At 46.9% G+C, this 26,523-nt stretch overlaps 1 protein-coding gene across 1 annotated transcript in view; it reads right to left on the minus strand.

Moving 5' to 3' along the window:
- Prickle2 (prickle planar cell polarity protein 2) overlaps positions 1 to 26,523 on the minus strand; it is a 342,949-nt gene that overhangs the window by 12,742 nt on the left and 303,684 nt on the right. Inside the window, 1 exon segment of the mRNA XM_052721435.1 lies at positions 25,176 to 26,057. Within this exon segment, the coding sequence (XP_052577395.1) occupies positions 25,176 to 26,057 (882 nt within the window).

Below are 26,523 nucleotides of genomic sequence, written 5' to 3' on the forward strand. Positions count from 1 at the left end.
CTTTACAGCTCACCCTTCTCCAGCCTTTCCCTGCCCTCCTCACTTGGGAAAGGCCATCTGAGCATCTCTGGCACACTCTGGGAGACTAAAACAAATTGGCTGGCTTCTTCATGGCCAGCTGGTACCAAAGACAGACATGAGGCCTGAGCCTGCCAGCTGCCGAGCCACCAGAATGGAACAGAGCCAGTAGATTACCAAGCTACCCCTGGTCAGGTCTTCTACCTTTTAACCCTTGACTTGTTCATTCCTTTAATTTTCTAATAAACCAGTTGTCTGTCCCAATAAAGGTAGTTCTGTATCAACCACACTCCTTGGCAGACCCCATGCCCAGGAGTAGTTGGTCAACATAAATCCATATGTGTGTGGTTTTTTTTTTTTTTGGTTCTTGTTTGTCTTTTTGTTTTAATTCTTGTTTTCTACTTTTTGTTTTGTTTGAGAGAGAGGGACTGCAAGAGCTAGCATGAACTTGAGTGAGGGGAGTTGGGGAGACTCTGGGAAGAGTTAGGGGAAGGGAAAGAATATGATCAAAATATATTATATGAAACAATTAAACACAAAATAAAGCATTCAAGAAGAAATACTCAATAAAAAGCAGACTTTTAGGAATGGAGTGGAGCTTAAAAAGGGACATCTCTTGCTAATAAGTAGTGCTAATTTTAGTCACAAGGAGCCAATTTTAGGGAGGACTGCTTGGGGAATTCTGGTTCTGTCGTCATAGTGCCTACTGCTAACTGAAAGGGTGTACAAAACCTTCCGACCAACTGAAGAGTGTCCAAGAGTATGCTCCGGGCTCACAGTGACACCATACTGCTTTTCATACACGGGCAGCCAACAAGCAGACCACACTGGAACGCTGGCTCAGGCACAACAGATATCGGGAGACAGTAGTAGTGCACGGGCTTCCAGTGATGGAGAGCGGGGAGCCAAGGGCTTGGAGGTCATGTAGTTTCCTCCAAGATGTCAACCAAACCCTGATATTGCCAGGCACTGTATGCACAACTGTGAGCAGGATGCGTTGGGATGACACCCTACCAGTGTACTACACTGTATAGGAAAAGCTATAACCAAGACAACAGAGCAATGCACAGGGAACAACCCAACAAGGAAACAGAAGGGAGACTTGGGTAGAAGACATGCTGTATTAATCCTGACTGTGTTGGCCAAGAACTCCATGTTAGTGCTAATTAGGGCGAGACCTACAGGATGAGGTGACAGCCAAGCCAAGGGCAGAGGAAAGTGTTCCAGGCAGAGGGAAAAGAATATTCTGTGACGGAGACAGTTTGTGTTCTAGGAAGCGGTAGAAGGGCCATGTACCTGGAGGATTCTGCACAAGGAAGAGAGTGACAAGATGAGGCTGAGGACGTAAACAGGAGCCTGAGGAAGAGGTCCTGTGTGCCTGCCGGTAGGATCAATAAAGACCTCTGAGGGACAGCAAGGGGCGTGGTGAAGGGCACTGACTTTGGATTTTACCTTTCATGGCACTCAGTTAAGATTTGGGGACTGGTGGGATGTCTCTTCTGGTGAAGGTACTTGTGGTTGAGCCTAATCCCTGAGACCAGCATGGTGCAAGGAGAGAACTAACTCCCACAAGTCATCCTCTGACCTCTATGTGGGTTAAGGTATGTGTGCGTACACATATACACACATACATACACATGCACGCACTAAATAAATGTAAAGAAAAACAATCCAGATACCTTTGTAAAATGAGAATAACTATAGAATCTAAGGGTAAAGGCACCAGCTGGGTTAATGCAGAGGACTCCAAACACTTAGTGCTGGTGCACTAAGATCAGACACATGCTAAGTCTCTTACTGCCCAACCCCCATGTTTGTGATGTGAAGGAACTTTTACAGGTGTCATCATATCTCCATTTTTTTTTTTTTGAGTAGGTAATGAAGAACTGGGAATATCTGCTCAGCAACTACTCCACAAGTTTTCTGCATGCCTGCTTTTCAGTATTGAGAACAAGAAAGGGATGTGGCCTGGACACCAGCATTCAGCAACAGGATGGACAGATGGCAAAGAGAGTAGTAGACATTTGCTAATCCCCCTGTAACTCAGTAGCAACAGTGATGAAAATAATCCTTTTCATTACTGTACATTTTATGTACAAATACAAACTGCTGCTACTCGTGACGTGGGGAAATCTCACAAATACAATGAAGTCAGTGTGGCCAGTTATAAAAGAACACACAGTCTGACTCCATTTCTGGAGAACTGCAACTTCAAAGGGGCCTGTGCTCAGGTGTTGGGAAGGGGTGCAGCAGGGAGAGGCACAGAACAGCTTTGGGTGCTCGTGTGCTCTTGACTGTGGACACAGCAGCAGGAGCATAATAATTCACTGAGTTTCGCATGCAGCCTGCATGTTTCTGTTCGCATATATCTATGATTATTAAATATCACCTACCCCACAAAAGTTGGGGATTTAGTTATGACAATGTTAAATGCAAATTGGAGAACTCTCCCCTCCCAACACACTTTTTCAAGGGCATCTTTCTGTCACATGACTCAAATTGGTGGCCAATACACTTCTTGCAGTGCTGGAAATAAAAGCCAGGTTTCATACAAACTAAGAACTTCTCATCCACCAAACTACATGACATTCTCTTTTTGCTTTAAGTTGGCATGCCCAGGGGCCTTCAGCATCAACGGTTCGATGCCTGGTCAAACTCATATTCGTACCTGCCTGCGTACCCTATTTCCTTCTCCGCTGGGCGCATGCCTTTTCTTGTGTAAGGCCAGTTGGACAAAGGAGAGAAGATGTTTGGATGAGAGCAGTTTAGAGACTTAAGAGACAGCACGTAAGGTAAGCTTTGGATTTTTGCTTCCACGATCCTACTTCTCCAGAGTTACAGACTGGGAGAGTGTCACTCATGCTGAAGCTATTTTACTAGACTGGCTGAAGGACAGACTCTGGGATACAATGGACAGGTCTGGATGGCGTATTTTAAAGAACAGAGAGGTAGCTAGAATGAAGGGGATGAGCCAATTACAAAAAGTCTGGATGAGTTAATAGGTGAATGGATGCAGAAGGGAAGCAGGTACAGGAGAGTCATGGCTGAGTTTTCTTCAGACATGTCATACTTTTATAAAATACAAGCTATAGCACATAATTACAGGAAAAGGATTAAGCTTTTCAGAGCTCATCCTTTCTGAGGGCATATAGCATACTGTGATTCAGGAGATGCCAAGAGTGGTACTTTCCCTAGACAGACTAGGAACTGAAAATAGAAACAGATGAGTAGGCTGCCCAAGGTCATGGGTGAGGATGGGAGTCAATGATAGCGGCAGGGACTGGTTTTCTAAGACGGCCCATTTTCTAGCTTCAGCAGACATGCTAATCATCCAAGGACAGTCTTAAAAACATGATCCAGGTTCACTAAGTCTAAGTTGGATCCAAGATTCTGAATTTCTAACAATCTCCTAGAAGATGCTAATAGAGTTGTTCCATGGACCAGAGTGGGTTTTATTTTTTTAATTTTTTTACATGTATGTATGTATATATGTATGTATCAGGGTGTGTGTGTGTGTGTGTGTGTGTGTGTGTGTGTGTGTGTGTGTGTGTGTGTGTGTGTGTTTGTGTGTGTGTGTGTATTAGAATGTGGAGGTCAGAAGACAACTTGTAAGAGCTGATTCTCTCCTTCTACCACATGGGTTCTAAAGATTAAACTAAGGTTAGCAGCAAGTACCTTTGTCTGCTCAGCCATTTTGATAGCCCCATGGACCACATTTGGAAATGCAAGAGTATGAGTATAAAACAAAAGTCAAGTATCACTTCTAAGAAGCTGTGTGTTCTTTCTCTGGGCTTCTGGTTAGGGAGCCAGGGAGCCATATAAACGGAGCTCTAGAGCAGGGCTTTGCTCTGCCCTGTTTCCCTCTTCTCATTGATGAATGTGGACCTGTTGTCCACCCAGCACCCCACTTCTGCTGAGACACAAGGGAGCCAGGACTGGGTTCCTAGAACGGCGCAAGGATGTCAAGCTGGGCCACAGAAACGTCTCTCCCACTCTCCAGCTCCCTAACAGTGGCCTGGACCGCTTGCCTGGCTTGGCTGGGTTCACCTGCTACACAGATGGAGTCAGCTGCTGCTCACTGGTAGAAGCTGTGTACCCACAGCGTTCCCCAGACCCTCAAATCCTTCGTCTCCCTCCTTGAAAACCTTCCCATGGACACAGCTTGTGAGTTAAGGAAACCTTTCCACGCCTCTTCTCTGGATCACGTTGAAAAGAGTTTTTGTGACAGCAAGGAAGTTGTGGAGTTTTTAGGGGACCTCTCCAACACTGATGTACTTGTTACTTTTCTTGTCTGTGACCAGAAGCAACTTCAGGGATTAAAGGTTTATTTCCATTTACAATTCGAGGGACTACCATCCATGACGGAAGTGAAGACAGGGCAACAGGTGAGGGAGTTGTGTGAAGAGAAGCAGGGGCAGGCTGGTTGGCCTGATCTGGGGTCTGGACACACAGAACAGGAAGTAGGGCCCAGCTCTACAGCCTCCTTCCTGGGCTAGAGAAATGGCTCAGCTGTCAAAGGTGAGGCTCACAACCAAAACCTCATTACCTATTTTATTAAACCATGGATTTTTTCTTTTGGTCACAAGTCTTGATTGTTCAACGTTTGCCTTTGAATGCTCTTTTACATGATTGCTGAGAGTTTTGCATGTCTCTGTCACATGGACTCACCCAGTTAGCTGATTATACTCTACCTAAGTCTTTGCTTTGCATTTGTACACTTTCCTGTGTCGTCTGTTTACTGTTTGCTGGGCTCCCTAGGGTAGTGGAAAAGCACCTGGCTTGGAAAGCAGGTTACTCTGCTGCAGACACCCATGAATGAGTCCCCAAATGAATTCCTCCCCCACCAAGCCTGGCTTGCTCTCCTGAATTTTTTATCAGAGTTACTCATGGCCTCTCCTCGCTGACAGCAAGGGATTTCTATTAGATGATGTTTCTAAACTGAGGATCCTGCCCTCCTCCAGGCCCGTGTGGATTACTACTGAAGGAGCTTTGTAAGGTATTACCCCTCCCTCACCCCACCAGAGCAAAAGGCAGATGGCAGTCTGTCTTGACAAGAGAGAAAGGTGAGTATGGTAGCCACCAGGGAAGGGAGGCACAAAAAACCTTTAGGAGGTGCCCGGACAGCTAGAAAATGTTTGGGTGAGCTGTCTGTAAGTTTGAGAGGGGAAGAGGAGAGGGAATAATGGGGTGTGTGAGAGAGAATTTATTACCTCATTTTTTTCATCAGTCCAAACCTATCACCAAGTCACATGTGGGTGTGGTGCCTACACTTTGCTTTTACAATTTATACATACATACTCCATGGTCAGCGTCAGCAGCACAGGGGTGCATCCTCGTATGGGTTCTGGGACCCAAATCCACAGTCAGAATTTCTGGGAGTGCCACTCAAGCATCTGTAGCTTCCATGAGTTCTCCAGTTGATTCTTATGCTCTTAACCATAAAAACTACTGCTTCCATACCATGTGGATATGAAGAAATATCCAGGGTCGCAGAACCAGGTGCTGTACTTGTGGGCAACTTTGGGTGTCAGAGCTGGGAAAGCTGCCTGTTAGGTCACTCTGGCTTGCTGGCACTCAGCAAGGTATGACGATTCTGTAACAGGCAAACCCAAGGGCTGCTACGGGAGGCAGCATTTCCAGGACAGTTTGTACCTCCGCTCCTGCCAGATCCTGGCTGGTGAGGACTGATGACTTAATTTCCCTGCTCCCATCCCTAAATGTGGTCTGTGCACCAACCTACCAAGAATGGGCTCAGCAGAGAAGATGGCAACCCAGTTCCCTGGAAACCATTCAGATGGCTGGTGCCCCACTAGGGTTTTAGAGATCTGGCAAAGAGAGAGATTTGAGTTGATCTGCCTCCAGCATGGGCTGTCAGGGCTCTTCCCTGATGAGTGCTTAGGATCTGAAAATACTAGTCCACTCAGCTAGTGCCACTCCAATCCTAAAGCAAGGATTGGTTCCACCAAGCACCCAACTTTGAGCTCCTACTTTTTCAATGTATAAGCAATGGATACAGTATCTAGAAGGATGGCTTGGTTATCTTATATTTATACAAATTTATGATGTATATGTGCCTTAGTTCAGCAACCCCACCTCTAGGAATTTATAGTATGGAAACATTTTTTGCAAGCATGTAAATACAAGTCAGAAGTATATTTCAACACAGTGAAAAGCTGGGAACAAAATCTTAAAGTCCAGCAATATGGGATGGGTTAAAAGAACTAGGGACAGGGACTGGAGAGATGGCTCAGAGGCTAAGAGCAATGGCTGTTCTTCCAGAGGACCTGGGTTCTAGTCTTCGCATCCATGTGGTGGCTAACAACTGCATCTATGACTCCAGCTCCAGGGGATCTGACGCCCACTTCTGGAATCTTTGCATACTGCATACACATTGAACACAGACGTAAGTGCTGCCAAAACACTAAATAAAATGTAAAGACAAGAGCTAGGAGCAATGAAATACTAAACAGTCTCAAATGACTTAGAGCCTGTGCATTGACAAAGTACAGGCTACTTAAAAGAAACCCACAAATTGTAAAGTGTTAGGACCCTTTTATTGTTTCTGGTTATACATCTGTGAGTGTATGCCTAGAAACAGATGCCAAAGGAACAGTAGGTCGGGGAAGGGTGATTATGGGACCATTTTAATTTATAAAACATATGTTTATAAACAACATTTTTGTTATTCGGGAAAATAATAAAATGGTACGTAAAACAGTTGGGAAGCCTATCCCTTTCACCTTGACCTACCTCCTAAGAGAACAGGAGCTCTCTCTCTGGGGTTGACCCTGAATAGAGGACAAGCATATTTGTTTGGGACCAGGTCTGTCACTTCCAAGATAGCTGCGAGGTTCGGTAAAAGTAAATGCCCCTCCCCACTCACTCATTCTCTGGGCCTTGGGTAATGATATTAGGACCATTTGTTGTTGTTTTTACAACTAAACATATCTGGATTCATGGGGAGTTAGGAGAGGCCAGGTGGTTTCAGATCTTGTCAGCATCTCAAGCCATTCTAACCGTACCTACACTTCAACCTCATCGCTCTGAACTCTAAGAAGGGACCCAGTGTCTCTGCAGCTAGTTTGAAGGAGTCATGGGGTCATTGCTATTGGTGAAACAATGCAAGCTGAGTTTACTGTAGCGACTAAAGGCTCCTTTTCTTAGTCATGTGATCATAGGCAGATCTCTCAGCCTCTCTAAGCCCATTTATGTCTCTGTAAAAAAGAGACAGTTAATTTAACACACAGTTTACGAACACCAACAAGGGCCAGTTTCATTAAGTGTCCATTGTGTATCATTGCTCCAGCTACTGGGGCAGCAGAAGCAAAAAAACAAAAAACAGATATAATTCCTGTTCTCTTACTTTGTCATTGCTATGATAAAATACATGGACAAAGGCAGCTTAAGGGAGGCAGGGTGTTAACTTGGTTCACAGTTTCAGGAAGACAAAATCTGCCATGGTTGAGAGGACATGGCCGCAGGCAAGGACAGCATGGTGGCAGAACAGGAGGCTGGTATCCACACTCATGAAGCAGACAGTAGGCAGGAGTCAGGCTAGCTACAAAGCCTCAAGGCTTGCTCTCCAGGAAGTCTCCACCTCCTAAATGTTCCACCACCTTCCCAAACAGCGTTACCCGCTGGGGACCAAGGGTTCAAACATGTGATTCCATGGCGGGGGGTGGGGGTGGGGGGGGGGTGGGGGGTGGGGGGGGGGAGGAGAGGGGACGGGACAACACGACACTTCAGATTTAAACCACAATAGTGCGTCACAAGTAAAATCTATGAGGTCAAATTTTACAGACATTCTAGAGAAAACAACACATCAGGGCAGAAGAGAGAGGGGGTAGGTTATGGGGGTTGCACTTGGGAAGTAAGAGTTACTGTCCGCAGAGGATGCACAGTGTCCTGACACAGACCATCCCTCTCAGAGGGACTAGGACCAATCCCTCTCACTACTTCTATGCCCACCTGCAGCAGTCCAGCAGCCCCACTCGCAAGGCTTTCTCCCGTGGCATTTGACAAGACCTGCCACTGTTTATATTTTTATGGGTCAGGCGATTTCCCACTTCTAACCTATTCTGAATCTTGAGTAGTAGATCCCGCTATTCTCAGTTTTCAAAAGAGCACCCTGAGTCTACGAGAGTCTGAAAGCAACCCAGGGAGAGCAACAGGGTGTATTCAAAGCCTGGCTAATGGGGACGAAGGCTGCCATAACCAGCGACCCTCCAGGCATGATGCTACCAAGTGCCCAACGTGGAGCTAGTCCTGCTCTTCCTGAGACCTCAGTGGTCAGCCTGTGGTGTCCTCTATCACTCCTCTCTGCTTGGTAAGCTATTCTAGGCCACAAATCAGGACAACTTAACGTCTTTTCTCTCTTGGTCCTAGTTTATGATTTTAGCTCTCCAAATCAAACAGCCTCAGCTGTTCCTCCTCATCCTCCTTCTTTTAAATTGAGACAGGATCTCATCGTAGTGCTTAGGACAACCTCAAACATAATCCTCCTGTTTCAGCCTCCTGAGTGCCAGGACTATAAGTTGTGCCACCACATACTGTTCAGCTGCCCCTTTTAGTTGAGGTTCCCTTCAGGAGGAGGGCATCAGCCACTGATTAAATGGGAAAGAGCCTGGGAGATGGTAGGACAGAATAACAGCCAAGGCCAAGCAGGGGGATAATCCTCGACAGTTTCCGAGGATTATGAAAGTTCACTTTTCTCTTTTTCACAGCAGCAGGTTTCCTACCACAGGGAGAAGAGCTCAGTCTGCTAACAGCAAGGTGATGGAGGAAGAGAAAAGCGGCCCTTGAGCTGTAGAAAGGGCTAGCCTGATCTGAGAGCACTTGCGATAGATTTAACAGCGGCATGAGCCCACGCTTGCCTGATCCACACCCACAGTTGCTGCTGGTACAAAGCAGACCTGGAAACACCTATGCTGGCAAAGGGACACTTCTGAAGCCAGTGTCCATCTCTGCTGTTGATATAGGGAAGCCAAAGGTCAGGATTCACTAAGTGAGGTGTGGAATGACCAAGCCGTTCCCCACCAGAGGTGAGTCTAATACATCATGTTAGCAAACTGTTGTGTGCTGCTTAAGTTCACTGAGACGCTGGTTCTAGAAGTGGGTTGACACACTTCAGACTCAAGCATGTTTAGAGTGCCCTCCAAGATCCCTTGTCCAGGATGTACCTCGCTCCAGACTATGAGAAGGAAAAGGAGACCAGCAAAACAGTCCAAGAGTGAATATGCCATACCCTTGAGAGTGAACTGTTAGCCTGAAAGTATTGTGTCCTTGAACACAGCTGGGAGGTAAATCGTTCCCAGGCACCTTCCCAAAGCAAAAGACTCAGCTCCAGTTGCCACGGGATGCAGACGCCCTTGGCGGGAACGGCTAATCGGGAACCTCACCAGCGAGAAGCCATTCTGCTCCAGCTGGCACCTTCGGTCCTGGGGCTTCCCCACTCAGCTCTGTGACGGAGTAAGTGTCTGACCTGGAGTTCTCCTGTCTTTCTGCTGCTTGCTGTTTTCTTCTTTTATTTCTATTTGATGTTTTCTAAATAAACCCAAAAGATGGCTACTTTTGTGTTTGTGGATCCTTCTCCATATGAAACCAGAGAACTGCCAAGTGAAGGGCAAGCCAGGGCTACTCCAAAAAGTCTATCTGATATTATAATGCCATATTACCTTTTACAGGAAAAATGACTGTTTTCATAAGACAACCTCCCCACAAAAGACAGTTTTTGTGGCAGGTTTTTGTTTTGCGAGAAGAGTCTTATTATATAACCCTTGCTAGCCTGGAACGTGCTGTGCAAACCAAGCTGGCTTCACACTCACAGAGACCCACCTATCTCTGTCTCCCGAATGCTGGGATTAAAGGGGTGCACTACCTCATCTAGCCCATGGCAGGGTTCTTAACCTCATCTCTATTGACATTTGGGGCTGGACACTTCTTGTGGGACTGTTCTGTGTACATACACTGCATGGCATCACTACAAAAATGAACTGGGATAATTACCCAGTAGGAGTTAACACTGCGTCCTACTTAGAAGGCTTGCCAGCTGTTAGCTCCATTTATGACAGGAGATCTTGGTTGCCTTGGGAATGTACAGAGGCGAGACTGTGGACAAGGGAGTGGGAGTAGAAAGAAGCAGAAACTCAGGAAGGATGGGGATGTGAGAATCTCATGCTTAGCTGTTAAAAAATGAGACTCGAGGAGTGGAGAAAGCAAGCTGAATGCTTGCATCCGTGCACACCCCCCCCCCTTCCTTCCTGATCATGGATTCCATGAAATCGGTCCCTTCAAACTCCTGCTGGTGTGACCTCCCCACTGACAGACAGGCTGTACCTTCAACCAAAATAAAGTCTTTCTCCCTTAAGTTGCTTTTGTCAGGGTAATTTTTTTTTTTTTTTTTTTATCATAGCAACAAGAAAAGAAACCAAGACAAGCAGAAAGATGCAGAACTTTGAAAGATGGATGAAAGCCTTGTAACCATGGCAACGCTCATATACAGGGAAAATGCCAACTCTTTCATCCTTCTCCTTAAAGACAAACAGACAGGTCCAAGGCACTTGGAGCTGGCTGTCCATCGCTGATGCTGGCTTGTTTGTACAAGAGAAGAAGATAAATAGCGGGACTGTGTGAATCATACTTCTGTTTAGCTATGCTTTCAAAGCTTACAGCTCATCTGAAGGGGAGCTTTTGCTCTCGTCAGATTTATAAACCAGTTGTTTGGTTAAGGTGGTATCTGGGATAAGATGGGAATAAACTGTGTATGAAATCCAGATCTAACCCAGGGCAGAAAGCAGTTCTTAAAAAAAAAAAGAAGGTAAACTTGATCACTTCAATACAAATACCCACAGAAGGAGTGCATAGATTTTTTTTTTTTATTCTTGTTTCCACTTTAAATAGCAACTTCTCCCTCACCCAGCAAAAGTGCTATTTTTGATCCTCGCTTCCTTATGGTCCTAAATATGCTTTCTCAGCCTTCCATGAAAGTCATCTGACTTTTTCCACTTTAATGCAGGGCAGCGCTGCCAGAGGCACCCCGGGAGGCTGAGTGTGACCCAGGAGGCTGAGATGTGTTTTAAGCTGTCTTTCCCAGTGCTCTCTTATCACACTGGGCTCCTGGGAGCTCCTGGAACTAGGCAAGTGCTCTCTTGCCCAGGGCCTTTGCACATGTTATCTGTAACCATCCTCTGCTTTCCCTCCTCCCTTGCAAGACCACTTCCCTCTTACCTGACCATTCTGTGTGTGGTGTGTAGCCCAACCTGACCATTTTCGTCTCCGGTCTGCCTCATCTCTTTCTTTGCACTTACCACAAGCTGCTTCTCTCTGAGCTTACGCATCCCGGTTAGATTCCAGACCAGTTCTTGGCTGCACTCTGCCCTGAGAGCAGCATGGTGGTTCCCTGTGCTCTCTGGCTCCCAGGTAAGTTTGATCAATGGGGGACCTCCTAGTCCGGCTCCTTTCTGCTAGGCTACAGGGTGGCTGTCATTCTCTACCCAAGACTGGCTTTGTAACCCAGAGGCTGCTTCTTCATTTGGCTTTCTTTAATTACCTCTCGAGTCTAGCAGCTGTTTCCTGCTGGGGCCCTGACCCATACAGGGAGAATATCAGATTTATTCATCAATGTGCACTTGGCAACTAGCAGGGTGCCTGACACATGGTAGGCACTCAATAAATATTTGTCGAATGAATGAAAATAAAACAAATCAACATCATAATTCCCGAAGATATCTTTTCACTCTCTCTTAATTTTTCTCCTTCCAAAAGCATCTTGGACCAAATTTTGGTTTGGAAAGTAGATAAAGCAGGGCCACTAAGGATACAGTTTAGTGGGTAGACTCACCAGCAAAGCACTCTAGAAATCTAGCCCCTTAGAATAGATTTGGGGAGGGAGGGTGCCGTGTGGGAGGGCGTGGCATCTTTGGCCACATGGTAGATACATGATATTAGGGACTGGGTTGAGAACAAATAATATCTACAAATGAAAAAGAGGCCCCTGAGCTCAGCTGAGGAAGACATTGGGGATGGCTGGTGCTGGCATTCTTTGAGTCCACTACAGGGGCTGAAAATTCTTCTTTTCTAGAAGTTCTAGGGTTCAGAAGAATAAACTATGGGATAAAATATGTTCCCTTCCCTCATATGCTTTATCCAAGATAGCCAGATAGACGTGTGCCACGCAGATGCTAGCCATCAAATGACCCCTACAACAAACAGCTTCAGAAGACAGTAAAGACAGTGGAAGCCACCTGCTTCTTGGGAAGTCCTAACTCCCAAGAAGAGAAAAAGCACCAGACTCAGCGATGCTCCCGGGGCAGAAGTCCTGCTTATCCCAGGCGCTGAGTGACTTAGGCATGGCGAAACCGGAGTTCTGTTAAGGGAGCTGGAGGGGAGCTTCGGCAAGATGTGGTGCCTTTGTCTCCCTACAGATAGAGCAGTGACTGAAACAGATCCATTGCCCGGGGCCATGCTAGGCTCATTTCTAGAGCTGAAAATGATCTCCAAGGAAAACCTCTACTGCTGGGATGTCTCCATTGCCTTCCTAGTTCCCAGCCCTTAGCCAGGCCAGTTTTCCATCCACAGACTCAGAGAACAAACTAATTTCTCTAAGCTGTACCAAATGAGAATTCTCTGAAAAGTTAATTGATATTGGTGGGGGGTAGAGGTGGTGTAGTGGTGGTGGTGGTCAGAGCTTTGAGGTAACAGTCACTCTCACTGGGAGGCTGGTGGGGCATAATTAAGCCATGGGTTCTGGTAACCTTTTCTAGCGCAGGAAAGATAGGAAAACAGATCCAGTAAGAAAAGACTCATCTCTTGGGCTAAAGAGCATTCCACCCCCACCCCCCAAATAGCAGGGCTGCCTTGTATGAGAGCTCACACAGGTCTGGGTAACTGACAGCTCCAGATAGCCAAACCTCACACTCACTCACTAATTCTGACACTTACCTTCTAGCCTTTCTGTTACAGTTGATTCCTAAATTCCATTCAAGTTCCCTTCTCTTCTTAAACATATTAAGGGAAGGGGGCAGGAGATGGACACCTTGGTGCCTAACAACCAAAGTAACTGAAGTACTGAATTGAGTAGTGAAGTTGTCAGGTGCCAGATGAGCAATGAAAGGCTTCAGACATATCACCTCATGCCTCCCTGTACCTTTATGTGTCAGAATTTATCCTTGGCCAGTGAGCTGCAGGCCTGAAGGCATTGAACACAGAGCTGGAGAGGAGGAGATACCAAGGAGGCCAGTCTCACTCTGCTAAGCTCAAGCTAAGCTGTGCTCCTGCTGGAGCAGATGGAGGAGATGCAGCTCTTGCCATTGGCCATCATGCCATCCTCTGAGTTGGTCCAGAATGACTTAGAGGAAGGCTGAGGATGTTCACTGGAATTCTTTATAGCTAGTCTAGTCTCTGTGTCTTGGCATTTCTTATGGTGCCAGGAAATGATTTTGAGCAGCAGGTGGAGGCTGGCTGCTGTTCTGGGCACTGTAAGATGCTTGGAAGTCTCTCCAGCCTCCACTAGAAGCCAGAAGCACCCAGGAGTGATACCCATTGTGTCTCTAAACTTGCTTCCCTCTGACATCCTCCGATGTAGGCCATAGTGCTCCTACCAGGCCAGTGCTTGTGGAAGAGGGTGTATCTCCAATAAAGGGAATTTACCCCTCCATCCTGGTATGTGGTGTGTGTGTGTGTGTGTGTGTGTGTGTGTAGGTGTGCATGGACACATGTGAACATGCATGGGGAGGTGAGAGGACAATCTCAGGTTTCACTCTTCAGGTGGTCTGGATCTCACCAGTTGGCTATGTTAGATAGCCCATGAGCCTAGGGGATCCCCTAGGTCTCTTCAGCACTGGAATTACAAGTACGTGCCACCATGACTGCCCTCACCTTTTAATGTGGGCTTTGGGGATCAAACTCAGGCCCTTATGCCTTCGAGCACTTTACCAGCTGAGAGATCTCCCCAAACCCTTTCTCTCCATTAACCCACCCCACACTAATCATCTTTCAATTCTTCTGGACCTCTCATCTCGTATACTCTTCACTTTGATTCTAGGACCAAAGCAGACCCCGTTACAAGTGCTGTCCACTTTTTCTGTTGTGTTCGTTTGGGGGTATCAACATTATCAAATGTTCCTGGCATGTTACTATTCTCTTTTATAATTATCTATATATTGTATTTAAGAAACATGTCACTCATTTATGATAGACAATGAACGTTTCCTTTACTTATTGAGACACTATTTACTATACCAAGAGTGATTTGAAGTTGGACACATGTAGACGGTTTTTATTTTGGTGTGTCTGTGCTTATGTGTTTGTATGTGCATGAACATCCATGTGAAGGCTAGCAGTCAATGTCCAGCTTCTTTCTCTAATTTGTTTACACAGTGCCTCTCACTGAATCTGGAGCTTCTTGATTGGCTAGACTAATTGGTCAGCGAGGTCCAGACTCCTGTTTCCACTTTTCCTACTGCTGGGATCACAGCTGCATGCTACCACACTCTGCTGGCACATGGCTCATAGACCACAATCAGGTCTTCATGCTTGTGGTGGTCAGTACTTTGTCGTTAACTGAGCCCCAGCCAACATTCAGAAGTTCTGAGATGAGACACACTCTAATTTTTCTTTTGTCTCAACAGGCTGCTGGACTCTGGGCAAAGGGGGCACTGCAGCAAAGATGGAAGTTCTAATCCCAGATCAACCAGCAAGTAGGGCCATTCACCTGCATGGAAAATGATGTTTGAGTTTCTACAACTCGGTGGGCCATTAACTCAGTGACCCCAGGGGTTCTCTGGGACACAGAGCTAAGATGCTATTTCCCCATCGGATCCCTGAGAGCTTCTGTTTGTGAGTTTTAGGTGATGCCCAGAGTTCGCATGACAGACAAACATCCAGACAAATACAATGCAAATGGATCCCTGGACTACTCAGAAGGATGAAATAAATGACTGGTTATTAACACGGAGAAACACGTTCTCCAAAGGGCTGGGAAATGGTCCAACCCTTTGGTCAAGCACTTGCCATGCAGGCCTGAGGATCTGAATTCAGATCCCCACCACCAACATAAGAGCCAGGTAAGGCAGTGCATGTCTGTAACCTCAGCACCGGGTGGGCGGGCAGGCGGGCGGGCGTTGGAGACAGGATGGTCTCTGGGGACCATAGCCAGCCAGCCTCATTGAATGGAAGAGTTCCAGGTTCAGGGAGTGACTCTGTCTCCAACACTCTGTCAGTCTATAGCACACACTCACATGAATACCCACATAGACACCTCTCCACACACACGGAAAGAGAAATACAGTCTTTAAAGCTGGGTCTCGGTTTGAATCACATCAGAATCCCATTGCTCTGGGAGGAACATCCTATAAGGTGAAGGAGGGGAGCGCAGACGGGTGAAGCTTGGTCCAGACCCACTGGAAGGGCTTGTGCTAACACCAGAATGAATGCATCGGATACGGCAGGTGATCATGGGAAGGTCGGCACTGCGCAGGCCTTGAGACGGTTGATGGCTTCTCTTTAAGGCTGGCTCATTTTTACAAGAAAAGGGAAGGTGCCAAGATACAGTTTTGTTGAGCAATTTTCCAGTGTCGCTCCTTTGACTGTCTAGACCCCAAAGAAGTTATCGATATAGATATGCCTCCCAAACCATTAACAAACACTGAAGCCCCTGGAAAAACTTCCCTGGACCCGAAGAATGTCAGCAAGACCATGCATGGCATGTGGCAGAGGTGTACTGACCACTCTGGACTGGGGTCTATCCCATCTACCCCTTGCTGCCTTCCTTTCTCTGAGAATGTCCTCTACTTCCCCCTGTACCGGGAAATTGACCTGGAAAGGAAAGTCAACAGATCCTCCCGTGGTTTTCATTCTCTTCATTGTTGCCTGGCAATGTATGTGAGCAGGGGTGAGTTCAGAGCCTGAGACGGCCGCAAGACAGCTCAGCCTCTTTGAGGACGGACAAGAAGGAACCTCAGATGAAGGCATGCCCCACACACTGACTCTGAGAAGGTCGGGCTCCTCCGAGCCATCCTACCCAGCTGTCACTGTCTATCATCTTTCTCAAACCAGGACCCCCCCTTTTTCTTTCTTTCCCTCTAGAAAAAACACTATCATACAAAGAAAGCATTTGGTGTCAAATTCAGATTGTAGGGCTCCTAGAGGGTGGGATCAGGTTAAAAGGGCAGATGGGAGGGACACACACAACAGATTAGAAACCGCTGGTTTCACCTTTTCCTTGGAATACATGACCTGATTTCCTCCTGAGAAGCCTTGAGGTAGTGTAAATAAAAAATGTCTCCCCTAGTATTTGAACACTTCATTCCCAGTTAGTGGCACTATTTGGGGAGGTTATGGAACCTTTAGGAGGAGGAATAATGTCACTGGGGGTGGGCTTTGAGGGTTTAGCCCTGTTTCACTTCCTGTCCCTGCCCTGCCCCCACGCTCTGCTTCCAGTATGTGGATAAAAATGTGCTCAGGCAGATCCCTGCTTCTTCTGCTATGTTACCATACCTCCCCACCATGATGGACTCTATCTCACTGGAACTGTAAGCCCAGATAAATCCTCTTCTAGAAGATGCTTTGGCCATGGTAGTATGTCATATTAAGAGAAACGTAGCTAGTATAACCCTCCACCCCCCACAGTAATGAAAGGTTGACTTCACTGTCTAGTCCTGGGCTGGACATGTGATTCATTCCTTCTGGCCATGGAGGTTAATTTAAGAACTGTGAAGTAATCCTAGCCAGGCCAATGAGATTGAATTCCGGACTTTGGGGATGGACTACTGAAAAGAAGCCATCTCTTTCTTCTTTATTGGCTACTAAGGGATAGGGCTGCTGACAGCTACCTTACATAACAGCATCTTACGTAACTTAGCAACCTGGCTTGGGCTGTGCCCACACCCCTCTCCAAAGCACCTAGCAACCTGTTGGCAACTGGGCCCCACCTGCATAGTCTCATGCCCACTTTAAACAGCAGAAACAAGTTACTCCCATAGCAAATGCCTTGAAAACATCCTGTTTTTATTCAAACACATCCAGGAACTATGGGCAAGGGACCCATCTAGCCTGATCAGCACTACAATAAGGGCAATGAGGTCTTCGAGTGGAGGGTCCTCTAATTACCATCTTACGCCTCGGCATAACTGGCATGCATATGATTAAAATCAGATGCATTATGGGAAAGGATATGAGGAGTGAGCAAAAATTATATAGTCCAAGCCTCTTACTCAAAATAGAGAACCACCCAAATTATACCCCTAGTAACCTAATACCTCTATGTCTCGAACCCCATAGAGAGAAGCCCCAGACAATTATCAGGCACCTTGAGTCCCCTCACTCATGTGGCCCACTGTCAATCTTGGCAGTGTATTTCTCCCCTTCTAATCCATACTACGGCTTTGCTTTTCAATCTTTGCTTTATAATCTGTATGGACTGTTATTCCATTCTTGAGTAGGAGGCCGAGAACTTGGAAACACATGGCACAGACCTTGACCACTGGTTACACTTGCCAACAAGAGTCTGTATGCCAACAAGAGTCTGTATGCCAGTCCCGAAGCATTTCCCAAGTCCTTCCCAGGCTGACCCTGGACGGGGGTCAACGGGTAGGACTCAGGTGGGTTCTAGGCTTTCAAATGCACAGCTCCAAACACCATCGCCCGGGCTTGGGCCCTAGACTGAACAAAAAGGAGAAAGCAAACCAAACACTGATATTCATCTTTCTCTGCTTCCTGCCTGTGGATGCAATGTGATTAGCTCCCATGGGCCAGACCACAGCTATCGTGCGGTCCTGTTGCCAAGATGTCCCAGCCATGCTGGATAATGCTCTGCCGCTGTGAGTCAAGGGGACACCTTCCTTCCTTAAGTTGCTTCTGTCATGATGACAAGACAAGTCATTAACACAGAAATTAATGAAAAGATCAGGGCCAGACACTTCCTGAGCATGTCTGAGGCGTGGCCCCTCAAATGGTGCCAAGTGGTTAAGGAGGTTCTGCTTAACTATTTAACTAAAGGAACTGGGCTAGAGAATGGACAGCCCAGTTACACAGAACAGAAGACCCGTTCCACCTAAGTGCTTATGGAACTAGTTTGCGTTATAAGGATTAAAGAGCATTTCAGACATTCCTGGGAGAGGGAGCCAGGCCAGTGGCTGCTTCAGACTGACTCTGTTGTTTGCAACTTCTCCAGTTTGCCAGAAATGCTGAAAAAACGGCCCCACCTCCCACCCCGCAACTATCAATGGCTTCACATTGAACAATTGAGCTGCCCCTGCTCCAGGTAGGGAGATGAGGCCTGTTCAAAGGTACAAATGACAAATGTACCATGGATGTGACGAAAGGTGGGAACCCTTCAGATCTCTCCTTGGAGCCAGGCCAACCATGGGGTCAGTTTCTGCTGATGCTGGCACAAGTCAGCAGTGATGAAGCTGAAAATCCCACCCAGTGCCAGTTTTTCACAAGTCAATCTTCCTCTAGGACCCATTCCCTGCGTCACTGCAGACCTCTGCCCATTTCTTCTCCTAACATGTTGTCTTGGCCTTCCTCTTATTTTGAACTAACCTATTTATATCCTGGACACTGTACTCTGGATTGCCCCCTAGGACTTCCCATGAAGCCACATTGGCCCTTTGCTAGATACATGCCCATAAAACTGCCCTGGCCAACTCATCGAAACGTGAATCAGATGATGTCACCTTGCTCCCTTCTTGGCATGACATTTTAAAAGCTTTTCACAGCCCTTGGAGGTCTTTCCTTCTTCACCAGGCTTATGGCTATCCTCCATCCAGCCATGAGGATTTTCTTCAGTTCATCTTTTCCATATCCTTCTACCACAGGACCTTTGCACATGCTATTGTTTATACTTCTCATAGTCCTTCCCTTCTTGTTTCTCTTTTTCAGGATGCCCTCCCTGATTGCCCACCTGCACCAACATTCCTCCTCTGTATACCTCTTCAGTATACCATCCTTACCACCCGCAATTTTCTATTGCTGATTTGAATGGTTACTGTCAGCTCCACTAGATTCTAGATACAAGCAGAGAAGGTCCAGGCTCACTTTAGCTCAGTAGCACATCCTCAGCAGCATGCATAGGCAGTTGTCCCTACTAAAGCCAGCAGCCACTGATGTCCTATGGGTCCTTGCAGGGTGCTGGGCACTGTTCTAAATTCTTTTTAGGAATTAACTCAATTCTCATAGCAACCTTGACATTACAATTTAAAGATGAGGACACCGAAGCAGGAATAGGTCAGCCAGCCTCTGACTTCAGCAGGCTCTTTACAGCCTGTGCCCTCATTCAGCCAGCTGTAATCCACTGAGCAGGCGCTCAAGTCCCATCCTACTGCCCTCGGCTCTTGCTGCTCTACCTCCCTCCTACAGAAAGCAGCTGTTCCTGGAGGACGAGCCTCAGTTCTTCAATTGGGACCATCTCATAGTCTATAGCTCTCCAGTGGTAACGGCTTCTGCCAGAGGCCTCCAGTCCCATCTCTGCCCCACACCGGGGCCAAATGTCGAACTTAACCCTCGATGCCTCACTTGCTTGCGATGGCCTTATTCCGTTATCTCACTTGCTTGGGTACCACCCCCTGGACCATGTGTCCTAGTCTCCCTTGTCTTCCTAAGGCTGGCCAGTCTTGGCCTATCATACCTGACTGGCCCCTCTGCCTCCTGCCCTTGGCTTTACCGCATACTTGTGCTCATCTGCTTCACCACCAGACTCAGACTGACACACACAAACTTGCTATTGCAGGGAAAGGAGACCTCGTTTCTTCATATAAAATCACTGCGCAAATCCCCTGGCCATGATCATGGCCCTTCTTTATGTATATGAGTACTTTATTTGCATGGATGCCTGCATGACAGAAAAGGGCATCAGATCTCATTATCTGTGGTTGTGAGCCACCATGTGGTTGCCAGGAACTGAACTCAGGACCTCTGGAAGATCAGCAAGTGCTCTTAACCGCTGAGCCATCTCTCTAGCCCCGATCATGGCCTTTCTTGTGAGGACACGTATCAGGACAGTTAAGAGCATGGGCTTTGCAGTCTGCCACACCTGGGTTCAAGTCTTTGCTATTTGTTAGCACTTAGATAAGAAGTAGGAACTTCTTTTTATCTGCGGCATGATGTCAGCATGGACAACTGCTATGAACATTAGTGTTCTCATCTGTGAAATGGCTGTGATAGTGACTTATCTCTGAAGGCTGTGATAAGTACAAAATGTGATGCATGTAAAGGTGTCAGCATGTTGGCACGTGATCAGTGGTCTGCTACGATCACCATTATCATGCAGCTTCACACGACATTTGGGAAGAGCAGGGTTAAGGAGCTTCACAACACTCTCCCATTGGCGTTTACACAGTGGTAACTATGCCTTCCTGAGTCACTCAGTGGTAGCAGAAGGCATGGGCCGTGGAGAAGAGCTTGCACACTCCCAGTTCTAAACAATCTGGGCAGTGCCAGGGCCCAGATCAGACGCTGGCAAGTGGCTGAGTTGTGCTTTTATTAAGCTCTGTTAAAAAAGAACAATGCTGTCCACAAAGGACCTTGCTGTCTGCCAGATTAAACACTAAACTTACCCAATAGCCTAAGTTACCTACCTCAGAAGGAAAAATAAATCCATTTTCTTGCACTAAGCTTTAGAGGCATGATCAAGGGGTTAGTAAATTAGATCTGTAACTCAGTCTATGATTCTAAGGCTTAAAAATGCATGGATGGTTCAGATTATTGTCTCCTCAAAAGGCTACTAAATGTTCTGGCAGACTTCAAATGCATCCCTGAGGATCAGAAACGAGAGGAGCAGCTTTCTACGTCTTTCAAAGCCTATCTTCAGTGCAGGGCTATGTGAGGTAGAATGTAAAAAGTCACTTATGTCGTGCTACAAGGACGACCAGAAGCTGTGCTTGTAGCCATCATTTTTTCTACCTTGCTGTCCTGTCTGGTCATCCCATGGAAAGTCAAGGGCACAAAACTACTTTCTTCACTTTCCTGCTTTAGGTACGGCCCTTTGCTGCTTGGGCAAAGAGGAGGCCACCGGGGCATTTCTATACACAGCAAAGCCACACATTGGTGAGCACCAGGAGGGGGGTGCAGCTCAGTCATCCTACAGTGTGTTTTGGAGGAAAAGGAACTGACACAATACAGTGTCCAGAAACCATTACCGAGGGTCAGATGTATCTCTTGAAGCTAATTGCACCTATCACTGAATTTTCACAAAACGCCTACAAAGGAAGTATTAATAGTCATTAAATCCCGATTTCTAGAAAACTGAGTCTTTGAGAATTTGGTGACTTGTTTAAAGCCACAGGAGTCCTTAGCAACGAAGTGGAGCTGGGCCTGGTAGCAGAGGCCTGCAATCCCAGCTGCTCAGGAGGCCGAATAAGAAGGATCAAGAATCAAGGCCTGTCTGGGTAATTGAGTGAGACTTAGCTTCAAAACAAACCATGAAAGGAAGAAGAAATGGGGGTACAGCTCGGTGGCAGAGCATTGGCTGTGCAGGCGTGAGGTTCTGGGTTTAATCCCTAGTTACACGTTAAAAAACAGATAAAGGAAAGATCTGAACCCAGAGACCATAAGAGACGTAGCTGGGTAGAGCGCTTTCCCCAAAGCCCTAGGGTAAACCCCCAGCAGCTCATAAACTGGGCGTGGGAACATGCTCCTGGGATCACAGCACTGGGGGACAAGAGAATCAGAAGTTGAAGGTCATTCTCAGCTGTATAATGAGTTTTAGACCCTGTCTAAAATAAATAAATAACTATTTTAAGTAAATTAACATCGGAACAGTAACTCCCAGCCTATTATTTTTTTAACCAGTGGCTGAAAGTCCATAAAACGAAGGCTTGTATTAGCGCTCCGAGGACTGACAGTGGCATTAACCCTGTACACACACCACATACTTACTCTGTCCTCTCGTCTGGCGGAGCTGCCATTAGCTTCATGCGGCTAATGCAATTTAAATTAATGAAAGGGAAGTTTAAATTTCAGTCCATTGCTGCTGCACTTGTGACAGCTCATTGTGACTGCCGCTTGACTGCACCTGGAAGAAACTGACACCCGAGCTGCTGGGCACTCCAGTGACAGAGTTCTTGATCAGGCTATTTGGAGCAGGAAGGCTCACTCTAAATCTGGGTGGCATCTTTTGGCAGAGGCCCAGGTAAAAGGACATGGAAGGAGGAAGCTTCGCTATTCTGCCTGCTTGCCCTTACTCTTGCTGGCCAGTTCTTCCATCCTGTCTCTGTGCCATTCCTTGGACAGTGTTAGGACCAGTTTCTTTGGGATTCCAACACAGACTGAAGACCAGCAGCTCTCCAGGAGTCCTCCAGGCCTTCAGCACTAGACTGGGATCGCTGAGACATCCAGCCTTATGGACTGAACTGGATTCTCGGCCTCTCCACTGTGAGACAACCATTGTTGGAGTAACTCAACCACATCCCGTAAGCTAGGCTAATACCTCCAGGCACCCCTGCCCCCCCCCCCCCCCCCGTGTGTGTGTGTGTGTGTGTGTGTGTGTGTGTGTGTGTGTGTGTGTGTGTGTATCAGTTCTGTTCCTTTAGAGAACCCTGACTGATACAGCACTTTTATCTTACTTGTAGACCAATGGCCTGTGATGTCCATTACATTTAATCTTAATTAATCTAATTTTCATAGTTACATATGGCTACTAGCTACCATATTGAACAGTGATCTTTGGAATCTTTTTTCTCTCAGCCTCATCACACATGGCTCTGTGTTTCCTTTCAGAAATCAGAGGCAGAGGGACACTGTCCACTAGTGATTCTCTGGGAGACTGGGGGTAAACACCCCCTCATCTCTTCCTTAGAAGTGGAGACTGTGTGTTCTTTCCTGGCCTTTCCCAGACTCCTGCTTGAGGCCCCTGATTTCCTCATAGGGCCTCCTAACGTTATTGTCACAGCAGACAAAGCCAGAACATCTGTTTTAAGACAATGACACACATCAGAACAGCAAGGAGCTAGACTCCTAGGCTCCGCCTCTCTTGAGCTGTGCTGCAGAGGCCTGGGAAGGAGGCTGAGGAGCTCACATCTATCACAGGTCCCAAGGGCAAGTGGTCTTGCCTGAGAAACCAGCTTCAGAGGCTGAAGTACATATTTATCTGCTGTCCTCTTAAATAATTATAGCACATGAATGCTCCCAGGCAGTTCTCACTGCACTGATTGCTTATTTCTACAATGTCAGGGAAGGTGCTTATTCACCAAAGTCTCATTATTTTTTTCCCCATCTGAAACATGGGGGTAAGAATAGCTGAGCTTTGTCTTCCGGGACAAGTGGGAACACAGTTAGTAAAAAGCATTTGAGGAGAGATAAAAGGTAAAAACTCATTGTAACAGACATCCTATGACTCAGGCTTTTGTTTGTTAAGGAGAGAGTTGAAGTGGATTCCACATTTTTAAAAACTTGTGTTTTTAACTGCTATGAAAGATCTAATCAAGTGAAGACTCATACGATGGCAGCAGCTGCTGGATTAAGCAAAAGCATGGCACTGGAGTCAATAATGCACCTCCTTGTTCATCCCTGAAACACTTGGGTCAATAGCCAAGCTTGGGTGGGCGGGGTCATGCAGGCCCTACTCCTCCCGGCTGAGCTATTAGCTACTGATGGTTTTGGAAGGATGGGGAGTCATTGTCTTTGCATGTGTGCCCACCAAGCTCCATTGGATGGTCCTGTGCTCATGGTCACTCAGACAGTCCTGGTTAAAACTCAGTGGGTCTCAAAACAAAACAAAAAGACACAAATGTGGAAAAGGGACCTACTGGGAGGAGGGGAAGTGAACAGGTATGGAGGGAGAAGAGAGGTTGGGCAGGAGAGTAATCAGAATACACTATGCACATTTACGAAATTGTCAAAGGGCAAATTTAATTAATTTAAAAAAGCCGGGTAATTCTCAAACTTTCTGGTTCTGATTTTCCTACTCAGAAATAAGAATAATGATATGTTTCCCTTGCAGTGTTGTGACAACTTAATTAATAGCTAATATCTGTGTTGTGCCCAGAACAATGGTTGACATGTGGTAGGGTTGGCATGTGGTAAGAACCGTATGCATTAGCTAAAATATTCATGTTTATGATAACTGGTGGCTGGGGCTGAGCAGCAGCTGAGCCCATCAGATGGGACTAACGGAGTTTACCACCCCTATTCACAGTCCAAGTACGCTTCAATGTCAAAATGCTGTAGGTCCCAGACACATCTTTGACTGTGGGACCTGCTATGAAGGTACACATGTGACTCTGATTCTCTGCTACTAGAGACAGACACTGAGTACATCCTGGAGCATTCTTACCAAGGGATAGACTAACACGTGGCTCTGCTGAGCTTGACTGAAACACTCCTAACAAATGACTCACCGGTTGAGTCTTAAGCAGTACTCTGGCTGGTTTACATACCCTGATCAGTAAGACAAGCACATAGAATGGGCACATGGATATTAAAGCCATGGTCATCTTAGGCAACTATCTTATCTCTACAGCCAGCTGGAAAGATGTTAGAGACAGTACCCTGAGATGGTCTACCTACATCCTGTCCATTTTAGTCAGCTTTCCTCCTCATCTCTCTGTGTGTGTGTGTGTGTGTGTGTGTGTGTGTGTGTATAATCTATCTTACATGTTTATTTGTATATTTCAAAATACTGGGGTTCAGAAAACCCCTGGAAACTGGGTTCCTCAAGCAACACTAGGCTGGGACACTTGCATCCCAGGTGTGTGGTAAATACATCCATCTTATAGCTATTCTTTCTCATGAATGCTGGTGGCCAATATGATGCCTTACCTGTGGCCAGCCCTCCAACTTTGTCATACTCCCCCCACATATACACACAATCCCGCTCTTTAGCAGCCAAAGGCAATGATAGGTGGGCATGGTAGGCTGACACATCAGTCTGAATGTCACCAGAAGAAATCAACCTGCCACAGAATCTCCAGAGCCCCAGGGGACAAGCTGAAGCCAAACCCCAGAGGAGATGCCATTCCTGACTTGGCTCCTCCCCTCCTCCAGGGAGTATCTGCCCATCCCTAAACTTCCCATGTTTCACAGGCATCCAGACTTTGGACTCAGACGTTCTCTATATTCCATCAAAGAGCGAAGCTATCTGACACTTGGGTTAGCTTTCCTCAGCGGCCAGCTGGAGGAGGGCATTGCATAGAAAAACACTGTATTACCCAGGACCAACCTACCTGTTGCATTCGACAGGGCCAGTGATTCCATCGAGCCACGAGGAGTCTGTTCTGTGGGCGTCATGTCCTCTGTGTATTTCAGGGAACTGAGTGGACGTCGGGGCCGGCACTGCTGCGTAGATATGCCACCTTCTTCTTCCTCTTCCTCCTCCTCCTCCTCATACTTGGGAACTGGGATGCTGCCTCGGGTTTCACTAAAGCTTTGGCTGGACATATCGCTGTAGCTCTCCTGGGACATCAGCCTCCCTGGGTAATAGTCCTCACGGCATTCCTGGATAAAGCTGCCACCATGCCCCTTCATGGCCATTGACGAGCTTCTCTTGGGGTTGCTGAAGTGCTTGGCCCACACGTCAGGCTGGGCTCCTGCTCCCTGCCCACCTGGACCGTAGGAAGTTCTGATGTTGCACTGGCTGAGGAGCTGCAAAGGACTCTGGGATTGGTTCTGTTCCATCTTGTTCCCATAATGGAAGGGCTCATCCCGGCTTCTCCAAATGGGGTCCCGGTTGAGGCTGGGCGTCTGGCTAGATAGGCTGAGGAGATCCATCTGCACTGACAGGGGGTCCACATCAGCTGAGAGCCGGTTTGAACTCACCTGCAGCTGGTTGTGCGGGCTCAGCATGGCCTCCTCTGTTTTGCCTTTGTTCTTGCCGATTTTGGCACTGCGGCGAGACTCTTTGGCTCTGGCGTTCTGGAAGGCCGAATCAGAGGAGTCAGAGCCATTTGGGTCCTCCCCGGCACTGCAGGCCCGTGAGCAGAATATCTGGCCCTGCTTTGGGAGGAACGGTCGCCCCAAGAGGGACTTCTTACAATGAGCGCAGCAGAAACAGGTCTCTGTAGCATGCCAGTGTTGGCCGTCATAGGTCATCTGACCTTGGTCGATCCCTGGGAAGCAAGAGACAGAAAGGAAGCTGAGGAGCTGTACCGAGCCCTACACCACCACATGAAACATCACAGCAAAAACAAAAACAAAAACAAAAAAACACTTTATCAGTCGCTCCATGATCAGGCGCTGTGCAGTCAGTGCCCACACCCTGTTACAACTTATTCTACTAGTCAGCGGACTTCTCAACTTCCCTTGCTAGCAGCATGGAGAATGTAGATCAGAACAGCTTAGCCATGAATTCTGCCAGAGACACACTTTCCCCAAATAGCAACAGAAGTTGAGCATCCTTAATCGAAAAATCCAAACTCAAAATGCTTCAAAAGCCAAAATTTTGGTGTCAACAAAATGCTGCAAGCAGAAAATTCTGTATAATAAAATTGCTTCGTACATAAAAGTATTTAAGGTGTCATATAAAAGCATCTTGAGATTATATGCATAAGCTCTATAGGAAATATAAATGAGTTC

This window comes from Peromyscus californicus, unplaced genomic scaffold (assembly GCF_007827085.1).
Source record: "Peromyscus californicus insignis strain IS unplaced genomic scaffold, ASM782708v3 Scaffold_6__1_contigs__length_162567912, whole genome shotgun sequence".
NCBI lineage: Eukaryota > Metazoa > Chordata > Mammalia > Rodentia > Cricetidae > Peromyscus > Peromyscus californicus.